The 22,157-nt window shown below is 65.9% G+C and overlaps 1 protein-coding gene across 1 annotated transcript in view; it reads right to left on the reverse strand.

Annotated features, from left to right (window-relative positions):
• NOTCH1 (notch receptor 1) overlaps positions 1 to 20,123 on the reverse strand; it is a 44,218-nt gene extending 24,095 nt beyond the window's left edge. Inside the window, exons 1-4 of the mRNA XM_032418482.1 lie at positions 20,013 to 20,123; positions 18,241 to 18,322; positions 1,874 to 2,136; positions 944 to 1,282 (exon numbers count right to left, since the gene is read on the reverse strand). Of these exons, the coding sequence (XP_032274373.1) occupies positions 944 to 1,282; positions 1,874 to 2,136; positions 18,241 to 18,322; positions 20,013 to 20,073 (745 nt within the window). The 5' untranslated portion in view covers positions 20,074 to 20,123. The remainder of the gene's footprint in view (positions 1 to 943; positions 1,283 to 1,873; positions 2,137 to 18,240; positions 18,323 to 20,012) is intronic.
• Between the last annotated feature and the right edge of the window lie 2,034 nt (positions 20,124 to 22,157).

A 22,157-nucleotide genomic window follows, 5' to 3' on the forward strand; every position in this document is an offset into this window, starting at 1 on the left:
CGAACAGCCAGCAGCACTGGGCGGTCAGGTGGCGAGGGAAACACCCAGCGCTGCCCAGGAAATGCACGTGCCTGGCGTCTGCACGCAAAGGCGGATGGTGCGGTGACGAGCCCAGGGCTATGTGGCCGGCAGGCAGGCCACTTCCCCTTTGCAGGGGCCGCGCAGTATGACGGCTGGGGCAGTCCTCCCGGTACCCCTGCACTCCCGGCACCCAAACCCCGCGACCCCACCTTCTTGGCTCTCCTCCTCCCCTGCCCCAGGCCCACCTAACTGCCAAGGCATGCGGCTGACGCACTACGAGGTTGGCAACCCTCCTGTCAGTATTATTTTTAGATCATCATCAGCAAAACGGACTCAAAAGCTGTGATGCGAAGACCAGCCCGTGCAACAGGGCCAGCGGCCATGGCTGGCTGCCCCTCGCCGTCCCCCACACCACGGGAGACAAGGCAGCGGGGGGTAGTCACGTGCCCCAGCGAAACGGGAGGCCCAGGGCGACGCAAGCCAAGTGTCCCAGCCAGGCTGTGGTGAGTTTCACAACTGGCACAAGGTTTCCAGGGAATTCAAGGGGGGGGGGGGCTCACGCCCACCACCCAAGGAGGCGCCGAGCAGGGCGAAGGGCCAGGGGCCATGAGGGCAGGACCCCCAGGGAGGGCACATCTGTCCAGCCCGATTCACCCAGGGCCGCATCTCACCGACGAGCCTGCCCTGGGGGCTGCAGGGACCCCGGGTCCCTGGTACAGGGGGTGGGGGGGGTGGAAGTGTTGGGGGTCACAGCAGACCCCACCCCCAGGCAGAAGTGGGATGGCCAGGGACCGGGGTGACACCTGGACCCCGATTCAAGCCGCTGCCTGACCGGTACCCTTTCCAGACCCGCCCCTGTTCCCGCACCCCTGGGTCCCCTCAGGGCCTGCCAGCGGCAGCGGGGAGACCGGCGGGACGGTACCTGGCAGGCAGGCGCACTCGTGGGTGGTGTCCCCCGTGGGGCGGCAGGTGCCCCCGTTCTGGCAGGGGGAGGGGCTGCAGGGCACGTAGGGCAGCTCGCAGTGGGGGCCGGTGTGGGAGATGCGGCAGGTGCAGCGGTAGGAGCCGACCTCGTTGTGGCAGGTGCCCCCGTTCTGGCAGAGCCGGGGGTTCTGGCTGCACTCATTCACGTCCTGCCTGCAGGTGGGGCCGTGGAAGCCGTGCGGGCAGCCGCAGATGTACGAAGCCTCGAAGGGCAGGCACTGGCCGCCATTGGCACACGGGTTGGAGGCGCACGGGTCGGCCTGCTGGCACGTCTTCCCTGGTGGGCGAGGGGCAGTGAGCGGGTCACGCAGGCCTTCTGGCTGCCCGCGGCCAGGGCTCCTCCAGGCCCCGGGGGGGGCAGCTTCCAGGCACCGTGGAGGAGCCAGCCTGGCACGGACCTACCAGCATCCTCTCTTTAGTCCCCAGGACCCACGGCAGGACACGGCCATCTGTCTGTGGACAGCAACCGAGGTTCCCAGGACGCACGGCTGGCGGGGGGGGGGTGGGCGGCCTCGAGACCTGACCCGGTGTGACCCCTCCAGAGCCCCACGCAGCGTCAGAGCCCCCGACGGAGGCTGGCCCACCCCCGAGCACAGGACGAGACACAGGACCCCCTTCCTCACGGGGGCAGGGAGGAGTGGGGGCCCTGGAGCAGGGCAGCCACAACCGGACAACTTCAGGGCTGGGAAGGGGCGTGGGGACTCTAGCGTAGGAGTCACCGACCCCAGCGACCTGAAGGAAGCTCTGGAGCCTCTCCCAGCTCCACAGACCGACCGGGCATCTGCCCCGCTCATCACGGCACGTGGGCAGCCAGGGCAGGGACAGCGTCTGAGGGTCCTCGGGGCCGCCACCTGCCGCCCTCTCTCACCTGACCAGCCCGGGGGGCAGCGGCACTTGTACTCGGTGAGCGTGAGCAGGTCACAGGTGCCCCCGTTGCGACAGGGGGTGGAGAGGCAGGCGTTGTCTTGGGGCGTCAGGCAGAGGGGCCCGGAGAAGCCCAGGCGGCAGGTGCAGACGTAGTCCACCAGGCCTCCGTGGTCCACCACGTGGCACGTCCCGGCGTTCTTGCAGGGGGTGCTGAGGCAGGGGCTGGGCGCCTGGCATCGCTGGCCCACGAAGGCCCCGCTGCAGCTGCGGCAGACACAGCAGAGTGGTTACTCGCGCCGGCGCCCCGGCCAGCCGCCCCCATCACCCAGCACCGGCGTCTGTGGGGGTCGTGGCTGCCCCCGGGGAGCGCGGTGGCTGTCGGGCCCCACCCCGGGTGGGGCGCAGGGCCGGGCCGGGGGCTCCTCAGGGGGCAGCTGAATGATCTGGGTCCAGGGGGGAGGCTGCACAAGAGCACGCATGTGCCAAACACCACTGAGCTGCACACTTTAAAGTGGTTAACAAAAAAGTTTCTGTTAATTGGGGCAACGGGCTGGAGACGAGAACGCATAGCGAGGCCCGGCCTGGGTTTCAAAACCCTCGCGAGCGTCTGCATGAGCGCCTGGACGAGCCAGCAGGAAGGGGCCACAAGGCGGGTCCCAACCACTCCCCGCGAAGGAGCGCTCTGACACTCTTCTGTTCTGGGGGCTCACGGCTTTTCTGCTTTCACTACGGACGCAATCGTGAACGTATGAGGGCCAAGACGCAGCAGATCGTCTCCCATTTCCTTTCCGATGTGGCTTCTTTCTGCTGGAGGTCTTACCTGACGGGAATACCACTGGGACATGGTTGGCGCCCATCCCCCCCACGCTCAGCGCCCAGATATGGTTTTCCCTTTCGGGATCAAGTCTTCACAATGTCCAGACGACATGAGCCAGGAGCAGACACACCCATTTCACGGCAAGAGAAATCAAGGTGCGCGGAAGAGCATCCTTCCTGAGCTCTCGGTGAGCCAGCCCGGGGCTGGGGAGCTGGGGGTGAAGGCTGCCATGTCCGCCAGGTCTGTGCCCTGCCCCAGAACATGCTGCTCGGGCTCCAACAGGAGCGGACCAACTGGGAGGGGGGCATCTCACGGGTTCCTTGCAGGGACGGGGCTCCGCGCAGGCCACCCCCACCCCAGGGCCCCCCTTGGCCACCTGTTGGCCCAGCTTCTGGAGCCTGGGCCATAAATTGCCCACTGAGGTCACCTTGTGGCCTTGTACTGGAGGGAAAAGCTCAGTAAAGGCTCTGGGACCGGCCAGGCATTGTTCTTCCCAGGGGCGAAGGCTCTGAGGCATAACGTGCCCCTGGCCCGCCTCTGGCCCACAGCGGCCTGGGAAGGCAGCCGGGACGCCACACCCACAGCTCTGGGCACCGGGTCGGCAGGGCCTCCACCCCCCGGCAGAGGCGGGTACTGGCGGGGAAGCTCAGGTCCCCAGATGAAGAGAGGGCTCTCCTGAGCATGGAAATATCCCATCTTCCAGAGCCCAGCCAAGAAGGGGCTGCCCCCTGCCGGTCCTCGCTGCGTCCCCTCCTGCCTGCCCCTGGGACTAGAACCAGACCCGCATGGGTGGGGTGGCGGTTTGGGGGGCCGGGGTCTCGGAGTCTCTGCATTTCTCAGCAGTGGGCTGCTCCCCAGTCTGTCCCCAAGGCCTGGGACGCGTCTGTCTCCCTGCAGGTTTTTATCTGCGGTGGCAGCTTGGGGAAGGCGACAAGGACGACACAAAATGGCCCCCCTGGCCCACCATCTGTTGTCAGAAGCCAACAGTCCCAAACCAACTGGCTTCAAGAAAACCAGTCGCCCGGGGCGGGGCGGGGCGGGGCGGGGGAGGTAACTCAGGCCGGAGTCAGGCTCCTGCCCAGCCTGGTGGGGAAGCAGGCCACGGGGCCGGTGGCTCTGGCACGGGGGACTCCCGCACGACCACGCTCCAGGACTCCGGGGAGTTACCGACCGTGGGCTCCGGCTCCGGCCTGAGTGGCACTGGGAGCCCGGAGTGGAGCGGCGGGGGATGGGTGTGGGGGGACAGGCCGCACCTCCCCCAACCTATCAATGCCCTCCATTGTCAGGCAGGACCTAGCCACCGCGCCACTTGGAGAAAAGGCTCTTTTTTCTTTCCCAGCCACTGACGGAGCGGGAGGGTGGTGGGTCCTGGGTAGAGGGCGCTTGCCTTGTCCACATCCCCCCCGCCCAAGCCCTGCTGGCTTGAGGGCAGGGAAGTCTTCGGGGTCCTGGGGGGCGTCCTTGGGTCCCCCCTGCCACTAGACAGATCCCTAACTTGTCCAGATGTTGGGCATCCCCAGATGGACTGGAAGGCTCTGCCTGGATACACACCCCAAACCCTCCAGCCATGGGACAGTGTCCCTGTGAGCAGCCCCCCTGCTATGGCTCAGGAGTGGGGACCCCCGTGGGAAGACCGTGGGACAACCCACCTGGATGGGTGGCATCCTAGCCAATGAGGCTGGGTTATGCCGGGCCAGCGAGGGAAAATACGCCAATAAATCAGGCGTCACTAGCATGGACAAAGGCCGGCGGGGAGCAGGTGCGCTTGTGGCCGGGGACGCGGGCAGCAGCTGATCCCAGCCGGGCGCGGCGGGCCGCCAACCAGGGCGGGTGGGGCAGGGGGCCAGGGGGGCTCCTCCGCGGGGGGGGGGGGGGGGGGGCCCCCCCGGGGGGGGGGGGCGGGGAGCCGCGGCTGAGAAGGCCAATTGTCTCCCCTACTCCTGCCCAGGCCAGGCAGACAGCACCGTGAAGGCATGCTGCCCGGCCCAGGCTGGCTCCCGGGCTGGGCCTGGACGTGGCCACCACCAGCAGCACCCCAGCTCCAGGACAGGCAGGGCCACGAGGGGAGGGGTGGCCCCTGGAGGAGGGGCGGTAGAGGCAGATGCTTTGTGGGGCAGTGTGGGGTGCGAGGTACAGGGGCTTGGCTGGGAGCCTGAGCCAAGAGGAAGCAGCAGGCCAGGCACAGGGTCTGGGGCTGGAGGCGGGCGGAGCACCTTTGGGCCAGTCCTGGAGGCCATCCTGCCCCCACTGTGCGCCCCCCCCCGGCTCCGGGCAGCCTCCAGTCATCTCTCTCCTCTGCACCTGTGGACACCTCTCTGCCCACCTGGCCACAGCACGGGAGCTCCCCGGGGATGGACACCTGTGGCCCCCTCTGCCCATGGCACCCAGACTTCCCGAGGGGGCCGGAGGGACCCTCTGTCCTCAATGCCTGTCCTGGGGGTCGGTGTAAGTGCCTGGTGGGGAGGGGCCGTGGGCCCGGCAAAGGGAGCGGCACCCAACAGCTGCCTCGAAAGTGAGAGGCTTCCCAGAGTGGGCCCGGCTCAGGGCTTCGGGGGGCCTGAGGGATACCTCCTGCCGACCCGCACGCCCCTCCTGTCCGGGCAGGGTGGCAAGCCCAAGACAGCCGGGGTGAGCCCCCTACACACTGGACAGGGACGGTCCGCCCAGCGCACTGCGTGGCTCCCGCGCCTCACCGCCCCTCCTCGAGGCCACCCAGCACCTGCTCCCCCACCTGCCCTTCTCCCGCCCTCCGTGCTGCCTGCCCCTCCGACAAGCCAACCCATGCTGGCCGCGGCAGGTGACTGACAGGTGGGCTGGGGGCTCCGGGGGCAGGGCTGCAGAGGGGGCCGACGGGGGGCCAGGCTTCCGGCAGACCGGGCGGAGGAGCGCCAAATGGCTGCCGGGCCTGTTGTCCTCGGCCGGCCCGGCTTTGTCCCCGCCTCAGTATTTCCACTGTGCTCACTCCCGCCCTCCCCAGCCAGCACTGCTCCATAGAAATGCGACTCCAGAAAGCATCCGGAGGCAGATGTTGCTGCGACCTTTCACCCGGGACTAATTCTAAATTGTGCTGTTTTCCTTTCTAAGCTAAGCAGCCATCTGCCACCCCCAGGGGACAGATGACAGCTCTCTTTGCCCCAGACTAGGAGAGAGGGGGAGGGAGTCATGAGGAGTGCTGTGCTCAGCTCTGCCCTCAAGGAGTTTGTGGTCCAGAGGCGAGCACGGGGCCCTGCACCCTGGCCAGCTGGGGGGCAGTGGTGTGGTACCCCTCCTTCTGTCCGCAGGAGGAACCCAAGATACCCCAGGACAGGTGCTTCCTGGGGGCGCAGGTGAAATGTGCTTTGATCAGAGGAACTTTGGGGGGCGGGTGGAGGAGGGGATCTCCGTCCCACTCTGCCTGGGCCTCAGTTTCCCCTGAGGGGGGAGGTCAAGGAACTGCACGTGCTCAGAGGGCCCTCGTGCACATCGCCCGGTGACCTGACCATTTGGGCAGAGGGGACTCACTCTCGCCAGCGCTGGATTTGGTCTGTGCGTGATTTACCGCGTCCCTGGGAACATACTGACGGAACCAGCTGAGCTACACGTGTTTACAGAAAGCTGTGGAGACGCAAGGACTTTGCCTGCCCAGAGGGGACCCACCCTGCCAGGAGCGGGACGAGCTCGGGCGGCCACTCCGAAGGTGGGCAAGGCCCCCGCCTCCCGACGCAGGGAACGCCCTACCCACCCCACCGAGCAGTCTGCATCCCGGGCTCCTTGCTATAAAGAGCCACCTGGATGTAATTAGCACCCCTTCCTTAACCGACTCAACCTGTCCCGAGCAGAACGACCCCAGGGTAGAGGGGAAGGCCTGCTCCCAGCCCAAATTCCCGCCGCTGCCACCAGCTGGGCCAGCGCCTCCTGGCCGCGGAATGGTTACTCGGGAGCAGAACAAGGAGGTCATTCCTCACCGACCCTGCCCCCAAGCTGCCTGCTCCCCACAGGGCCCTGGCTCTGCAGTGGACTGCCTAGAAGCCCCCTCCCCACGTCACCCCTGCTGCCCCTCCACAAGCCTGCTGCCCAGGAAGCGCCTGGGGCCCTTGGGCTCCTGCTGTGTATGGGCCAACCAAGTCAACATCACTGGTGTCCACTGGTCACAAGGGGTGGGGAACATGGCTGCTTCCTGATCCTGCTGGAGCCCAATCCTGTGCTGCTCCTCAAAGGCCCATCGCCTTCCACCCAAACCACCGACACGGGACACAAAACTAGGGCCCACCCACCCCTGAACAGCTGGGCCAGGAGTTTCTGAGACCCTGGCCTGGGGAGAAGAGAACCACCCACGTCCCAGCCCACCTAAATGGGGCCACCCGTGGACTGGGTGGGGAGGCTCCTGGCCCCTTGCTACAGGGCCAGACAGAGGCCAGCGTAGAAAGGCATGGGACCCGAGGTCCCCAGAGATACAGCCATGAGTACTGCGGTCAGTGAGCCCAAGTCTTTCTCCGGTCAAGGCTTGGGGGGGCAGTTCTGAGACCTTAGCCCCCCCTTGGGCAGAGGCCAGTCCAAGTCCCCCCCAAACCCCAGCAGGGGCCACCGTCTTCCAGGAGGCAATGGCTGAGGGATGATGTGCTGACTGCAGGCTGCGCGGGGAGCTCGGTGACCTCAGTGGGCCTCCCCCAACCGTGCCCCGCCCGGGGACCTGGCGTCCTTTCCCACTGGAACAGCCGGGGCAGCTCAGCTGGGGGGAGAGCACCCCCACGGAGATGTGAGAACTGGGACGACTGAGCACTGGCCCCTTGCCTTCCCCCGCAGAGTCCCCAAAGAGCCATGGCGTGAAAAGTCCCCAGGCCCCTCTCACACCTGCAGAAGCCTTGTCCAGACACGGGTCTGCGGCTGAGCTGGGACCCCGCCAGCGCTCTGCTGGGCTCCAGGGGCACCTGACCATGGCCCTCGGCAACCTCCAGGCTTCTGCCCCTTTCTGCTCCGGCTCCCCTCCCCACCTCAACAGGCACGGCGGGGGGGTGGGGGGGGTGGGGGGGTGTGCCCTGCTCAGGTGTGGGGGTTACTGCCTCCACTGCGTGTGGCCCCAGAAGTGATCCCAGCAGGGGCAGTGGGCGCCTGGCTGAATGGTGGCCTCCCTCCAGCCTCTGCAGCTGCTGGGCCCCATGGGGGGGACCCTGCCCGTGGCTCCCAGGGCCTCGGGGGGGGGGCAGCGAGGGCTGACACAGACGGACCCCCCCAAACCAGCACGGCAGCGGTGGCCAGTAGCCCAGGGCAGGTGGGGGCGTGGGGCCTGCGCACGACCCGGGGCCCAGGCCTTCCGGCCCCAACAGCTGCAGACGGGACGGCTGGCTCTTTGTCTTGCATCTCTTCCCCAAGTCGCATCGCTGGGCGCTCTAAAATATGTCGGGTAGAGGAAATGCAGGAAAAGCACGGCTTCCTTCCCCGGCTCTGGGGGAAGCCCTTTGTGTGGGGGATGAACCTGCCCTCCTGGGAAGCCACCTTTCCCACTGCAGGGAAAACAATGCCCCCAATGGCTCATTGTCCCCGTGTCACTCAGGGCTGCCCCACCCTCGACGTGGGAAGTGGCCAGTGGTCTGAAGGGAGGGAAAGGCCAGTATGAGGTCGAGCAGCTTCCTGAGACAGCCCAGCAGCAGGGGACAGAGGCGACCCAGGCCCACCCATGGGGTGAGGAGGGCCGCTGGTTGGCAGAGCCAGCAAGAACAGGGTCCCCCGGGGTCACAAGAGAGCCCTGTGGCAGTGAGGCATGTGAGAACAGTCTGAGAATCCTCCCCCCGTCCCCCAAAAGGCAGAGCCCCAAACTAGAGACAAGGTTGGAAGGTGTGACCTCTCCTGGAGGCCTGCTGCCTCCCCCAGCCGCAGGGGCCTCTGCTCCCAAGCAGGCGGAGCCCAGACCCGCACCCCCAGTTGCTCAGATGCAATGAAGGAATCGACAGGCTCATGAGGCCACAGGGAGGGCTTAATCCAAAACTCGATTAATTAAGTCAGCAATTGCAGAGTGAGCTCCCCACCAAAGCCAGAAACGATTCTGGCAGCTTCCCGCCTCCACTCCTAGGAGCAGATGCCGTCTCAGGGGGTGTGGGGAGAGAACAGGCTGCTTAGTGACACCCCGACCCCCTGGCTGGCCAGGGCGGACACTCAGGGGCACTTGAGCTCGTCCAGAGTCTGGGGAGGATGCCAAGGACCCCCTCACGTGGGTTCCTGAATGATGAAATAGGACCTGTACTTAGAGCCCGCCAGCTTCCCCTCGCCGGGCTCCTCCAACGGCCCTGCAGGTGCACACTGGGCCCATTTCACAGACGAGAAAACCAGGCCTCAGGCACGTTATGCCCACAGCACCACCTGGACTTGAATGCAGCTCTTTACCAGGAGCCAGTCACCCAGGGGCAGTCAGAGCAGGGCCGCCCCCGCCCCCCCAGAGGCAGCTTCGGGTCCAGCAGGAGCTCCACGGATAGAGGAGAGAGCATGTGTGTCCCCTGCACCCCAGATGCCCTGCCCAGGAGGCCTGGGTTTCTCACCTGACCGCCCCAGCCCCAGAGGGCTGCAGCAGACAATGCATTCTTACCCCCCCAAGCTCAGAGAAACACAAAACCCGGGTGGGGGGTAGGGCTCCGGGTGAGAGGTCTGGGAATCAGGAAGCCTCCCAGCCAGCTGGCAGGTGGGACGTCTCTGGCGCCCTGGCTCCTCTGCAGCCCCGTCCAGCAGGAGGGCCGTTCACCCTCCGCCACAGGCCCGGGGGGCTTTCCTGCCCACAGGTGCTGGCACGAGCGGGCGGGAGCTCACAGCCAGCCTGCCCCCGCTGCACTCGGCTGGGACAACCGCAGGGCCAGCTGTGGGCTGCCTCTGGCTCAGCGGTGGTCCCAGAGGTCACCCCCATCCTGCACCGCTCCCCAGCCCCTTTCTCTCTGGCCTCTGCTGCCCACTCACGCCGCTGAGCACGCCCGCCCCCACAGACCAGGCCCCATGCCCCCCAGGCCCGCGTACCTGGCTGTGTAGCCCTTGCGGACACCCTGGGCCCAGGACGGCCTCCAAGGTGCCCTGGGACGCAGCAAATGCCAGAAGACGGAACCCAGGCCCGGGGCCAAGGAGGTGAGGGTGGGGCCTGCGGTCACCCTCTGGGGACACCCAGCTGTCCTGGGACAGCTGACATGGGTCTGGGGCCCTCTGGAGGGCTTTTCCCTGCAGGGAAAGTGGGCAGCTCTCAGGCTGGGCTTGACCCTCTGCCCTAGCATGAGCTCGCCCAAATGCTGGGGCAGACCCGGTCTGGGGGAGCTTTCTGGATGAGGCCTCGGAGCACGAGGGGAGGGCTCCGACAGATTAAAAGTCAACCGATGTGTTCCATCGGGGTACCGACCCGTGTTAGAGCCGTGTGTGGGCCCACATGGACCTTAAGGGGACACTGACCTAGAATCACCCCCGACAGGCCGCAAGGGCTGCACCGCCACCGGCCAGGAGCTCTGTGGGATGCCCCCCCGGCTCAAGGTGCCAGGCCCCATCCTCCCTGAGGGAAAGGAGCTCAGAGAGGTGAGTGGGCAGCCCAAGGTCACACAGCCCAGGTGGCAGAAGGAAGCCCATGCCACAGCCCGTGCTGCCGAGGGAGCCGACACGCCAGCTCAGCGGGAGCGGCGCGCTAGAACGGGGGAAAGCCCCGCTCAGGGCAACCAGCTGGCACTGCAGCTCCTTCCAGAACCTCGAGCCGCCCGCCAGGCTCTGGCCTCAACTTCCGGCTCTGTGCCCACCCCCACCACTGGCCCAGGCTCAGGTGTGCCAGAGCCCGGGCCCCGACCACCGGGGGAGGGTGCCCCCACGCCCTGAGCCCTGGCCACACGCAGAGGCCGGCACGCACAGCCTTGCCTGGCCGCCCCGTCTGGCTCCCAAGCAGACAGCGCTGAGGCCGCCCTCATTCTGACCACGGAGGGGAAGTGCAGAGGGGGAGCCCCGCCCTGTGGGCCGCCCCAGGGGAGCCGGGACCAGCCAGGCTGACAGGTGGACGAGCCCTTGGGTTGACCCGGAAGGCCCAAGGGTAGTCACCTCACCCAGGCCCTCCCCGGAGGGAGGGGAGACAGAGGCCCCGAGGGGCGGACGGACGTGCGGCAGGACCCTCCCCACCGCCCAGCCTGAGCTCAGCGTCGCTCTTACTGAAAAGCTGTCAGGGAAAAACACACACACTCAAAACTCTGGCTTCTTCCCCAAACCTCTCATTTCCAGTAACTGTGCAGTTTCCGCTCACCAACGACTGACACAGGAAATGGTGGGAGGCAGGTCCCCAGCCCCACGACGGGCCCTGCTGCGCAGGCCCGGACAGACCTTTCCAGATGCCGACAGCTGCCACTCTCCCCCCGCCCCCCCCCCCCCCCCCCCCCCGCAGCGGCCCCCCCCCCCCCCCCCCCCGGCAGCCTGGCCGGGCTGGTGGGAGGTCTGTGCTGCTCCCTCCTGGCAGCTTCCTGTCCTGGGCCGCCGGGCTAGGCACAGGCCGGGGCAAACACCTCCCCGGGGCCCGGCGCACCGAGCGGGCTCCCTTAGCCCAGGCCGGTCGGCGGAGGGTCAAGAGCGGGTCTGGCCGGGCCCTGGGTTCTGGCCCCCTGGGCAGATGCTTGCGGCTCAGCTGTGACCCAGGCCAGGCCACCACTGTGGGCTGAAGAAGGCAGGGGGCCGGCAGCCAAGCGGCTGCCCAGGCCCAGAAGGGTCCCCAGGGAAGGGAGTAGCCAAGGGCCCAAGGGCTGCTGCAGCGTCTTCCCACCCCCCTGGCGCAAGACCCCGCCTGGGTCCCAGACATCTCAGGGCGGGTGGGGGGTGGTGTCTGAGACATTCTGTGGCCACCTCTCAAGCCCCAGCCTCCAGGGGCCTGCTGTCCCAGTGGGATGGACGTGACCATCCGCCTGGCTCCCCAATGGGGGAGCCGTTCGCTCAGCAAATCGACAGCGCCAACAGAGGGACAAGGGGACCGCTCACCCAGCTTAACAGAACCACCAACTGGAGCACTCGAGCACACGCGACTGATGGCCAGCCCAGTGAGCGCTAAGCTGGGACAGCCGGGGACGAAGCCTGTCACCCACTCACTATGGGGTGGCCAGGACGGGCCCCAGCCCCAGCCCAGCTCAGAAACTGTGACGTGGCCACTCCTCTGGCAAGCACCTCGGTGGCTCCCACCCACACGTCCACCCACCTCTGAGCAGCCTGTGCACGGGGAGCCAGGGGGGTCGGCGAGTATCCCGTGGTCGAGGGACCCCACCTTGGCGGGGGGAGCTCTTGGGGTGAAGAGCCCAAAGCCGCAGTTGGGCCAGTGCCGTGGGGGCCTCCCAGACCGAGACCCGGCCGGGGGCCGGCAGCTGTGTGTGAGGGACGCTCGGGTTTGGGAACTGCAGGTGGGGGCATCAGAGGCCAGGCTCCCCAGTGCACGCGTCTCCCCAAGGCCCACTGGAAACCAGGACCCCAGGCACTCTTCCTGGAAATGTGAGCCCCCGAGAGCTGCCTCCATTGCTCGGGGGCCCCAGGTCTGACCTCCAGAGAAAGCCCCCAGCCCAGAAGAGCTCAAGAGCCACAGCACGACAAACGGCTGTGGGGGCCGGAGGGGGCAGGCTGCGTGGTGGGAGAGGCCAGGCCTCCCAGAGGGGTCCACGACCCACTCAAAGAAGCAGCTCTGCATCAGGGAGGAAGCAAGGAGAGCACAATGCTTAACCGAACTAATTCACCCTAAAGCGCTAATGACGTGACATCCTGATCCCTGCTGATCCCTGCCCCTGAGCTTGGGGGAAAGTGGGGAAAGTCGTTTTGGGGGCCACCTTTGCCAGAATGCTTCCATCCTAGGAGCAGTGGGTGCAGGGTCGGAAGGGACCGCTCGATGGTGAAACACCGCGGGGGAGAGTTTCTGCCCCAGAATTCCACGGGTCTCAGAGATGCAGAGAAAGCAACCCCCCCACAAACTGCGGGTGAGTCCGGATGCTAACGCTCACAAGTCCGCCTGACCGGGAGGGACCACTCCGCTGCCCTGCGGGAGACACGGAGCCTCCCTTAGCCCAGAAGGCAACCTGGAGGGACCCCATCTGTGTCTAAGAGCGAGAGGCCAGGCCCCCAGCCCTCTCTCATCTTCTACGGGGCCACACCAGGTGACTCTGAGCTGACCCAGGAACATCCAGGACAGGCAAATCCAGAGGCAGAAAGCAGACATGCGGTGGCCGGGGCCGGGGGCCGGGAGAACGGGAGGCCTACTTAGCGGGGCCGGCCTAGAGGTGCTGGGGCGGGCGAGGCCGACGCAGGCCCCACCGTGTAGGAGAGGAGATGTGATGTTGCAGGACCCAACTGCGGGACAGACAGCGGGCCCCGAGGGCAGCGCAGGAGACGGGGGGTGGTGGGGGTGAGGTGGGGGGCAAAGCTCCGGAGCCAGACAACGCTGGAGGTGGCACAGCCTTGGGAACGTATTAAGTGCCCGAATCGCACACTTCAAGTGGCTAAAGCAGCAAAATTCATGATGCCTATAACTGATCACCAAGACACCCATACACGTATCCATCCCCCCCAATCTTCAGCCCCTCTGTGTCCTGGGGGCGGGCGGGCCCCGTCTCGAGGAGACACCCCAGGGCCCGGGCTGCTCCCGAAAAGGGCCTTCCTCTGCCTGTCCGCCCCTCCTCCAGAACACCTGTGCATCACTACGCCCTCCCCATCGGGCACTGCCCGGCCCCGGGGGCCAGCTGGTGAGAACACCAGAGCCTAGAGCGGGGCCCAGACGCGCAGAACCTGCCCTCCTGCACGGCCTGGCCTGACCGCCACGCGCCCCCGCCCCCACCCAGGCATTTACAGGCCTGTCCCAGGGTCCTGCTGGGATGCCGTGGAGAGGAACTCCCTCACGTTCAGAGGGGGAAACGGAGGCCCAGGTTGTGTGTCTGAGGGGGCCCAGCCAGCCAGAGCCACGCTGGCTCTGTATCTTCTAGACCATGCACGGCAGTGCATGGGGGGGGGCCACACAGCCCCCCAGAGCCGGTCAAGCCCCGCCATCCCGGGGAACTTCAGGGCCATCAGACACATGGGCCCCACAGTCACAAGGCCCCAAAGCCAGCTGCCTGTCAACGCCTCTGGGAAGCTGTGGATACACCTGCACGCGAAGTGGGGGCTGACAGAAGCTGGCTTCAGACCCCCACCCCCCGCCCGGCCCCAGTTTTTCCCCCCTGTAAACTGGCTTTGGAAAAAAAAAAAGACAAGCAGAGCTGGCCAGCACCTGAAGGGGGTGTAAGCCCGCCGAGAAAGCGTCTGCCAGGGTTTTATGGGGCTGTCTGCGCATGGAGTTATTACTGGTACGTTGTTGAGGAAAGCAATCTAGGTGCTCAATCAGCTCTGCAAAGCCACATCCTTTCACTATTTATAGACAAGACATGAAACAGGAAAGGTGCCCTCCCCACTCCGGGAGGGTGCAACCCCTCAGCCCGGCAGGCCCCGGCGGCCCCCACCTGCCAGCACAGCCCCGGCCACCCATCGAAGGCACGGCGAGCACGGAGGGGGCCGGCGCTGGCTCCCGTGGGGTCCCGCGGGCCCCTCCCCGGCCACCAGCTGCAGGGGGTCCCAACACCCACGCCGCACCCCCCGCCATCCTGTTGAAGAGCTTCTCCTCCGTCAACTGTTGGCCCTGACCCACCCTCTTCCTGCCAAGGGCACAGTTTCCTTTCTCTTTTAAAAAAAAGTATGTATTTCTTTGCAACGGGAAAAATGTCAGCTTCTGTGCAGAGGCAGGGCCTGGCCCCAGGAGGCGCCTTCCTTCAAAGAAGGCGTGTGCCTTGACGTCTGCGCACAGAGCAGGTGAGCCCGGGAGCCAGGCTGGCCCACCCTGGGTGTCCAACACGTGTGTTTCCAACCTGGTCCCGGGGCCCAGGCGCCACATAAACAGAGGAAGCCCCACAGCAGCCTGGAGAGTTGGGCTGGCCCTCCCCCAGCCTCGCCCAAGACTCCTAGGTGACTCAGTGGAAACAGCCAAACAGGTGACAGGAGCCGACGGAGCGGTCCCTCTGAAGCCCAGGGCCGAGTCACTTCCCCCGCCCGAGCCTCCCGACCTCCCCTCGTAAAGGGAAGTTGTCCTTCGGGCCCTGCTTCCTCGGAGAGCGGCCAGGGAGGGCTTGGGGCGGCGCGGGCAAGACAGGACAGCGGGCAGGAACACAGGCTTTGGAGAGAGAGAGGCAGGGCCAGGTGCCACTCTGCACCCCGCCATCCTGGCGGATCACACCCCCATGTCCGGCCCACACGGTGTCACAGGCCTGCGAGGAGCCATGTCAGCCCCGGGTCAGGCTGCCCCGCCCACCGAGCTCACCTCTGCCTGACACGTCACACCCACCCACGTGTTCTTGCCAAGAAAGTCACCTCGTCACCCCCACCAGGGCCAGGGCGCCCTGAGCCCGTAGCCATGCCTCAGGCAGAACCCAGCACACAGCAGGTGCTCAAAAGCATCTTTGGGAAAAGCAAAGAGGACCGGGGATCAGAGCCACGGGCGGTGAGAGAACCCTCAGAGTCGGTGAGCCCTTCCCCAGGCAGCACCTTCTGAGTTCTCCGAATTAACTCATCAGCCAACTAAACATCCGAGAATGAGGATCCTGAAACCAGCCCCGTCAGCTCAAAAGGAGAAGGCAGGCAGGGAACCGGACACTCGGCCGGTGCCTAAAGCATGAGGCTCTTATGCAATCCTCGCACCACGAAGAGATCAATCGTGGGTCAGCTGCGCGTTACAGACGGGGAGTCGGAGTTCAGGTGACCCAGCGACCCGGGGTCACAGAGCTAGGGGGTGGCGGAGCCAGGCCTCAAACACCGGATGGTCCCGGGCTAAAGCCCACCACCTGCCAGCCAGCTGGACTTCCCTCCCAGGTGCCCTGAGCACGATGGCTCACCCCGCTTCTGGGATGACCTGGGAGAGGCCCTGGGCAGGGGGCAGGGGGGGACAGACTTTCTCGTAGGCAGGGGGAATACCTTAGCAATCCTGGGGCCTCAGCTCCCCGCCCAGGACGGGGCAGCCCCCATAAGCCTTTCAGACTGAGAATGCACGCCCGCCCAAACGGACAACAGTCCCCTCAGGCCTTCTCCCTCCCCCAAACAAAAGAGGGGGAGCCCATGTGAGTATCCCCCCTCTGCACTGACCGCCCTGAGCCTGCCTGCAGGGCACCGCACAGAGCAGCCGTCCAGAAACGGCACTCTGCCCACAGGGACAGGCCACTGGCCCACCACGCCTCAGCTACTCGGTGATATCCTGGGAAGGCTTTCACACCAACAGAAACCTCTTTTTCCGACCCTGAGCCCAGCAGCCACCTGACTCGCGGCCTCTGGGAAAGGTTCCTTCTCTTTGGGGTGGAAACATATGATTCACCAGGTACTAATGTGCCTGGAACCGGAACACCACCGTTTCCCACGCCCTATCCATAGGAGAGCCAGCAAACCGATCCAGAAAGTCAAAGAACTTTCCGAGAGAGTCCAGGACGAATGCTACAGAGTTGGAATTCATACCAAGGTTGGCGCCAGAGGCCTCCACCCTCACACCTTTGAGGAAAGAAGGTGCCTTCCCCACTCGGCCTCCCATACTAGCAGACTTTCTGGGGCCTGAAGGGAACAGAAGGTCCCAGCAGAAGGCACAGGGCCCAGGATCAGAGGGAGCCAGGGCCCCTCACAGGAGTGGCCACGATGTCCCCGAGCTGCACCCCGAGTCCAGACCCATGCCTCTCCACAGGTGGGCCTGGCTGGCACCCCATCCCTGCTCCCCAGTCTCCAACACGGTGTGACCCAGAGGTAGGGCCTCTGAGGACGGTGCTTCCGTTCCGTCTTCCAAGTGGATCTGCGGGGTGTGCACAATGGGGTCTCTGTGGGCCGAGCTCGGCTGAGTGCCAGGCCAGACTAAGGCAGGCTTCCCGCCAAGGAGGAGGGGGGCCCCAGGCCCCAGGGAGAAGACAAGGCCGGCGCCCGGCCCTGAGCAGTGGCCGGGCTTGGGCTGGCAGGGCTCTAGGACTGAGGGGTGGGAGAGCATGCCACACTATCACTCTGTCCCCTTCAAGTGTCTCACCCCAATGCCAAGGAGGGGGATGCAGTAGCCTGCACCCCAAGGCATCCCCCTCTGGCTCAGGCTCCAGCCCAGGGAGACCCCAGTGGCCCCTGGGCCGGGCTGTCCCTGCTCCTTGGTGGCACTGATAAAAGAGTGCTCCCACCTTCCCCAGCACCGCGCCCCTCCTGCCTTCCCAAAGCCCTCTGCAGAAGTGCAGAGACCCCCCCACACACCCCATGGGTGAGCGCGCAGCCAGAGCAGGCCCGGGGCTGGCGGGAAGGGAGTCGTGCATTCTGGGAAGCCACGCATAATTAATCACACGGCATTAATCCGCCTCCCGACAATAGCCGCTGCGCTTCCCCTGAATCCCAGCTGTCGGTCTCTGAATGAAAGGAAACAAGATTTAGGGCATCAAGCGTCGGTGCGGCTTCTGCAGGAAAAGAAAAAGGCCCCAAAAAAGCAAAAAAAAAAAAAAAAAAAAAAAAAAAGTAGTGTGCATTCATTAGCATCTGACAAAGACACAATCCTCTTTGTCTATTAAACTGCTCACAGACCTGCTTAATTGGCTTCAGTTTGGGGGGGATGGGGGCAGTGGAAGGGGGGACTGCTTGCCCACGGGCCAAGGGTTGTCAAGGGAAGGGGCCCTCGGCAGTGGGAATGCAGCACGCCGAGGAGGACGGAGGACCCAGGACCGGCCGGGGAGCTTCCCCCCGGGGGAGGAGGGGCCCTTCCTCCAGCCACCAAGCACCTCCTTGTATTCCCATCGGACGAAGTCGAGCTGAAGGGCACCAGCGCAACAGAAAACTTCTCTGAGGCTGGTGTGCATGGGCAGGCAGGGCGCGCGCCGTACCAGGACTCCCTGCTGGAGTCCGGCAGGCTGCAGCGCGCACCCCCACAACACACACACTCCTGCCCCAGCTGCGGGCCCGGGGCCCGGCCGGTGATGGGCTGGATGGTGGGCCAGACGGTGGGGGGCTGGCAAGACGGAAACCCAGCTCCAGCAGGTACCACCCACCCTCGACCTGGGAGGTGGGCTCCCGATGACGACGATGAGTTCCCCAACCTCACCTGAGGTCAGAGAGGGTTTGCTGGGGAAGGCCAAGGGCCTGGAGGGGCGGGTCGGACTTTGAAAGAGCCCAATTCTGGCTGAGAGGCCCTGCCTGGAGGAGGCACTCCCGTAGGCAGGGTGGTGGGGGCCGGGCCTCTCTAAAGGTCCACAGCCTCCCCTGGTGGGCAACTTGTTTCTCAGGGACTTTAGGAAGAAATGGGGTACCAGGAATTCCCACCTAGTACCCCAGGAGTCCAAGGTGGCCCACAAAGGCGTGCTCGAACCTCCAGCGGCCAGACCAGCTCCACACGCAACATAATTGCTGGTGATTAAGTAATTGCCAGACTCTGTCCAATAAAAGTAGCACGTGACCGCGCCCAGCCTTCTGGGCCATCTCCAGAAGACAATGGCCCAGTGTTCTGTCCCTGCTGGCCCCTGGTGCAGAAGGCAGGGGCTCTGCTCCCGACAAAAGCAACAGGTCCCCACAGGGGCGCAGGGGTGCGTACTCACACACAGACTTCGGTGCCGTTGGGGAACACTTCACACTTCCCGCCATTCAAGCAGCTCTCACTGGGCTGGGAACATCGCAGGCCTGGGGAGGGGCAAGACGAGAGGTCAGCCTGGGTGGCAGGAGGGCCCTCAGGACAGGGAAGGGCCCACTCCAAGGGGTACAGCTACCCCTCTACCTAGAAGGCTCTGCCTCATCATGGGTTTGCTGGGGGCAGGGGACCTCAGGAACCCTCCCAAATGTGAACCCCAAGGGGCTTCAACACTCTGCCCAGAGTTCTGTAGTCAGAAATGGGGGGAAGGGCAACAGGTTGGCTGGGTGGCAGGTGGGCAGGTCACGCTCAAAGTGGGTAGGGTGTCCTAAAATGCCATCCGGACAACAATGAAGAAGATCTGACATGACCCTGGGCCACTCTCCCAAATTCTGCACCCCCGACCCATCTTCAACGGGTCTTCAACGGGGAGCCCATCGGGGCTGGGGCCCCTAGCCAGCCACCAACATTGTCTTGCTGTTCAAACGTGTTCTGTGAGGGGGCGGTGCTGAGGGGGGGGGTGGCCACACTGGCCCACCCCCCCCAGCTCGTGGGAAAAGGCGACAGCTGCAAGGCTCAAGGCCCCGCCCGCCAACAAAGCGCCAGCCCCGGAATCAGAGCAGCCCATTGTCACCAGGGCCGCCTCCTGGGGCACGGGGGCTGCACCTCGGGGACCTGGCCCAGCCTCCAGGACACCCAATACCTGCTCCTGCAGGCGGGCATCTTCAGCTACACCCAGGGAAGGGGGATGAAGATACCCCGGTTGGAAGGAATTCGGCCCCATTCCCAAGAAGGGATTAATCCAGTCGCTCCCTCCCCATTTTACCAGCGCTGTGTAAATTAAGCCCCTCGTGGGGGCGGGGACGGGGTGTGACTTGGAACCCCACCTTCTGGAAGTGGGGAGCTAATTCTCCCCTCCAACTTATAGGGGAAGAGAGGAATTAATCACCACTGGATTCCTCGATGTGAAGTGGAGAGGGACAGCGTTCCTTCTCCCTGTCCCTCTTCACCCCTGCAAGATTCCAAACTTGAACTCGGCAAAGTGAAAGTCCCGCTAGTCACGGCTGTGTGTCCCGCACACCCGCACCACTCCCGCCCCCCCCAAGCCAAACTGTCTGTGAGCCGGGTGGGGGCGGCGATCAGGCGTGGGAAGGAGACCCCTCGGTCGGCGCCCCTCGCCCGGCGCTTCGCCAACTCTCCTGAATGGGGAGAAGGCCGGTCCGCCTGGTGCCCCACTGCCCACCACGCCGGGCAGCCTGGCCGCGCCGCACAGCTCAGTGAAGGCAACACGACGCCCCGGACCCCACACTCCGCGCCCCAACATCCGCCCCCGGCGCGGGCCAGACGCGAGGAAAAAGATAAATGGCCCCCAAAGCAACAGGAAACCAAAACCGACTCGATTCAAATCGAAAAGTAGTAGGCAGCTCGCCCGCCTGCCCCGGCGGCAAGCCCCACGCGTGGCTGACGATGGCGAGCCCAGGGCTGGGCCTCCGGGGGCCCCGGGGGGGCGCCTAGCGCCCCACGCCCGGCTTCAAACCCGGCCCCAGGCGCGGGCGGCGCGAGTCCAGCCCGGTTGGTCAGGCGGTGCGGGGGAGGGTCGCTCATCTCCCCGAGCCCCGGGTCGCCCGGGCCCCCCCTCCCCACCCTGGCCGCCCGCTCCCAGCCGCCCGGGGCGCGCGCGCAGGGCGCCACCAAAGTTTCCGAAGGGCGCGGAAAGTTGCGGGCTCGCGGGCGGGCGCCTACCTCGTGCGGCGAGCGCGGGCAGCAGCGCCAGGCAGAGCAGGGGCGCCAGGAGCGGCGGCATGCCTACCCCGCCGGCTGCCCGCTGCGCCCGGTGGCGGCCTCCTGCGCCGGGACGGCAGGGCTCCGGCGCACAGGCGCGCGCCGGACGGTCCCACGAGCGGTGGCGGCGGCCCGCGGCTGCTCCCTGCTTCTTGGCGGGCGGGCGGCGCTGGACCCTCGCGGCCTCGGGGCCCGGCTCGGCGCCCCGGCTCGTTCCTCCGCTGCGCTCGCGCCCGCGCCCCGCGCCCCTGCGCTCCCTCCCGCGGCCGAGGCACTAGTGAGGCGCAGACCGCCGTGCGCTCCGCCCCCGCCCGCCGGCCCCGCCCCTCGGGTCCGCCCCGCCGATCCCTCCGCACCCCTCGCCCTCACTGGCCTCGCCCCTGCGCGCACCGCGACCGCCCTGCGTCGCCTCGGCCTGGACGCGCATCCGGAGGCCGGGTCCTTCGGGGTTGGGGGCCGTGGCGGGGCGAAGGGGCGTCGGGGGCCGGCCCTAGGGACTACTTCTTGTTCGAAAGTTTTCAGCGGCAAAAAGTTTGGTTCAGGACTGCGGAAGGATCCGGCTCTGACTGTCGCCTTTCTCGGCGACAATTGGCAAAGATTTGCATCTCAATAGCGGAGGAGGCGCGGGCGGAGTGGGGACTGGGGAGCCTGAGGGAACCGTGCGCGCTGGGGAGCTGGACCCGTGGAGGTGGGGAGGGGCGGCCGAGGCCGTTTGGGGGTCCCCGGGCCCGGGGCGGGAGCTCGGGGAGAAGTCGTACCCTCAACAGCCGTAGGTAAGCCCTGAACCAGCGGCTCTACTCCCCGGAGCCCTGAGGTCTCAGTTGTAAGCTTCCTGGAGACCGCACAAACACCCTGGCTCTGACGGCCGGGCACTTGACCCCGAGGGATGGCGGCGCCAAAGCTACGGCTTCTGGAAAGAGGGCCCTTGTTGCCCCAATGAAACAACCTGGGGCCAACGCCTGGCCACACGGATTGCGCTGCCACTCCCCCAAGAGGGACCCGCCCCTAGACGCTCCTTGGTCACTGTCCGGCCCCTTTTCTGGCGCCTCCAGCCTAAGATGCCCCACGAAGCCCACGAGTCCCGCAGGCCCGCTGCTAGCGCCCATGCCGCCCTGGGCTCCTCCCACGTGTTCCTTCCGCATGATTTATTTCTCCGCCGCGATGCCAGATTTGGGCGTCCTGTGCCAAGCCAGGTTAAGCGCTGGACGTTCAGAATGCCTGCCGTAGTCCCCACTGAAACCAAAGTTCATGGCCCGGCACTGGGGACAGACATCCCTATCCCAACGCAGGGTGGTCAGCCCCATGGGAGGAGGTACAACCACCCAGCCCTGCATCCTGGCGGGCTTCGGGAGTAGGTGATGGCAGAGGGAGCCTGAAAGGCTGAGAGGGACCTAGCTGGGTGAAGGACCCTGGGGAAGGATCCTGGGGAGCGAGGGGAAGGAGCACCTGCAGGACTGCGGAACCTGGAGGCTGGCAGCCAAGCAGCCCTTGCAGGGAGCCTTGCGAGCTAGGCAGAGTGGGCTGGTGGTGGGCAGATTGCACACCTGACTCCTGCCCACTCCTCTTAGCACACCTGTCGTGGGTCACTCGTGGCAGCTGGGATGCTGTGAGGGACAGCCAGTCCAGGCCAAGGCAGCTGCCTGCCTCCTCCCAGAAGCTGGCTGCCCTTCCCAGAACCTGGGGTAACTTCTCTCCGGGCCAGTGCCCGGGAGCTGAGGCGCCTGGAGGCAGCAGAGATGTTTATATAAGGGCAGCCCAGCAGCCTGGAGGAGCGGATTGTCCGTACAAGGAAGAGGGTGGCTGCAAAGTCCCTCCCTGTCCCCCCTCCCCAGCTCACAGACTTAGGGCTCTGCCCACCACATCCCCCTCTACTCTTGGGGAAGGACTGAAGGCCTCAGGAACCACTCCCTCCCCCCGGAGCCACTGCCCGTGTGCCCTCCACTGGGGCCCTGCATTCTGCCAATAGGCTTTGGGCCAAATTTCAGCCCTGGCTTGGGAGCAGGTTTTCACCCTCCTGCCTTGGAGCAGCTCTGGAAGGAGGGGAGGAGGGAGCACTGGGAGGAGGAGCGGAGGGGGGAGCTCTGGAGGGAGGAGGGGAGGAGGGAG

The sequence above is a fragment of the Phoca vitulina genome, unplaced genomic scaffold, assembly GCF_004348235.1.
Source record: "Phoca vitulina isolate PV1807 unplaced genomic scaffold, GSC_HSeal_1.0 scaffold21, whole genome shotgun sequence".
Taxonomy (NCBI): domain Eukaryota; kingdom Metazoa; phylum Chordata; class Mammalia; order Carnivora; family Phocidae; genus Phoca; species Phoca vitulina.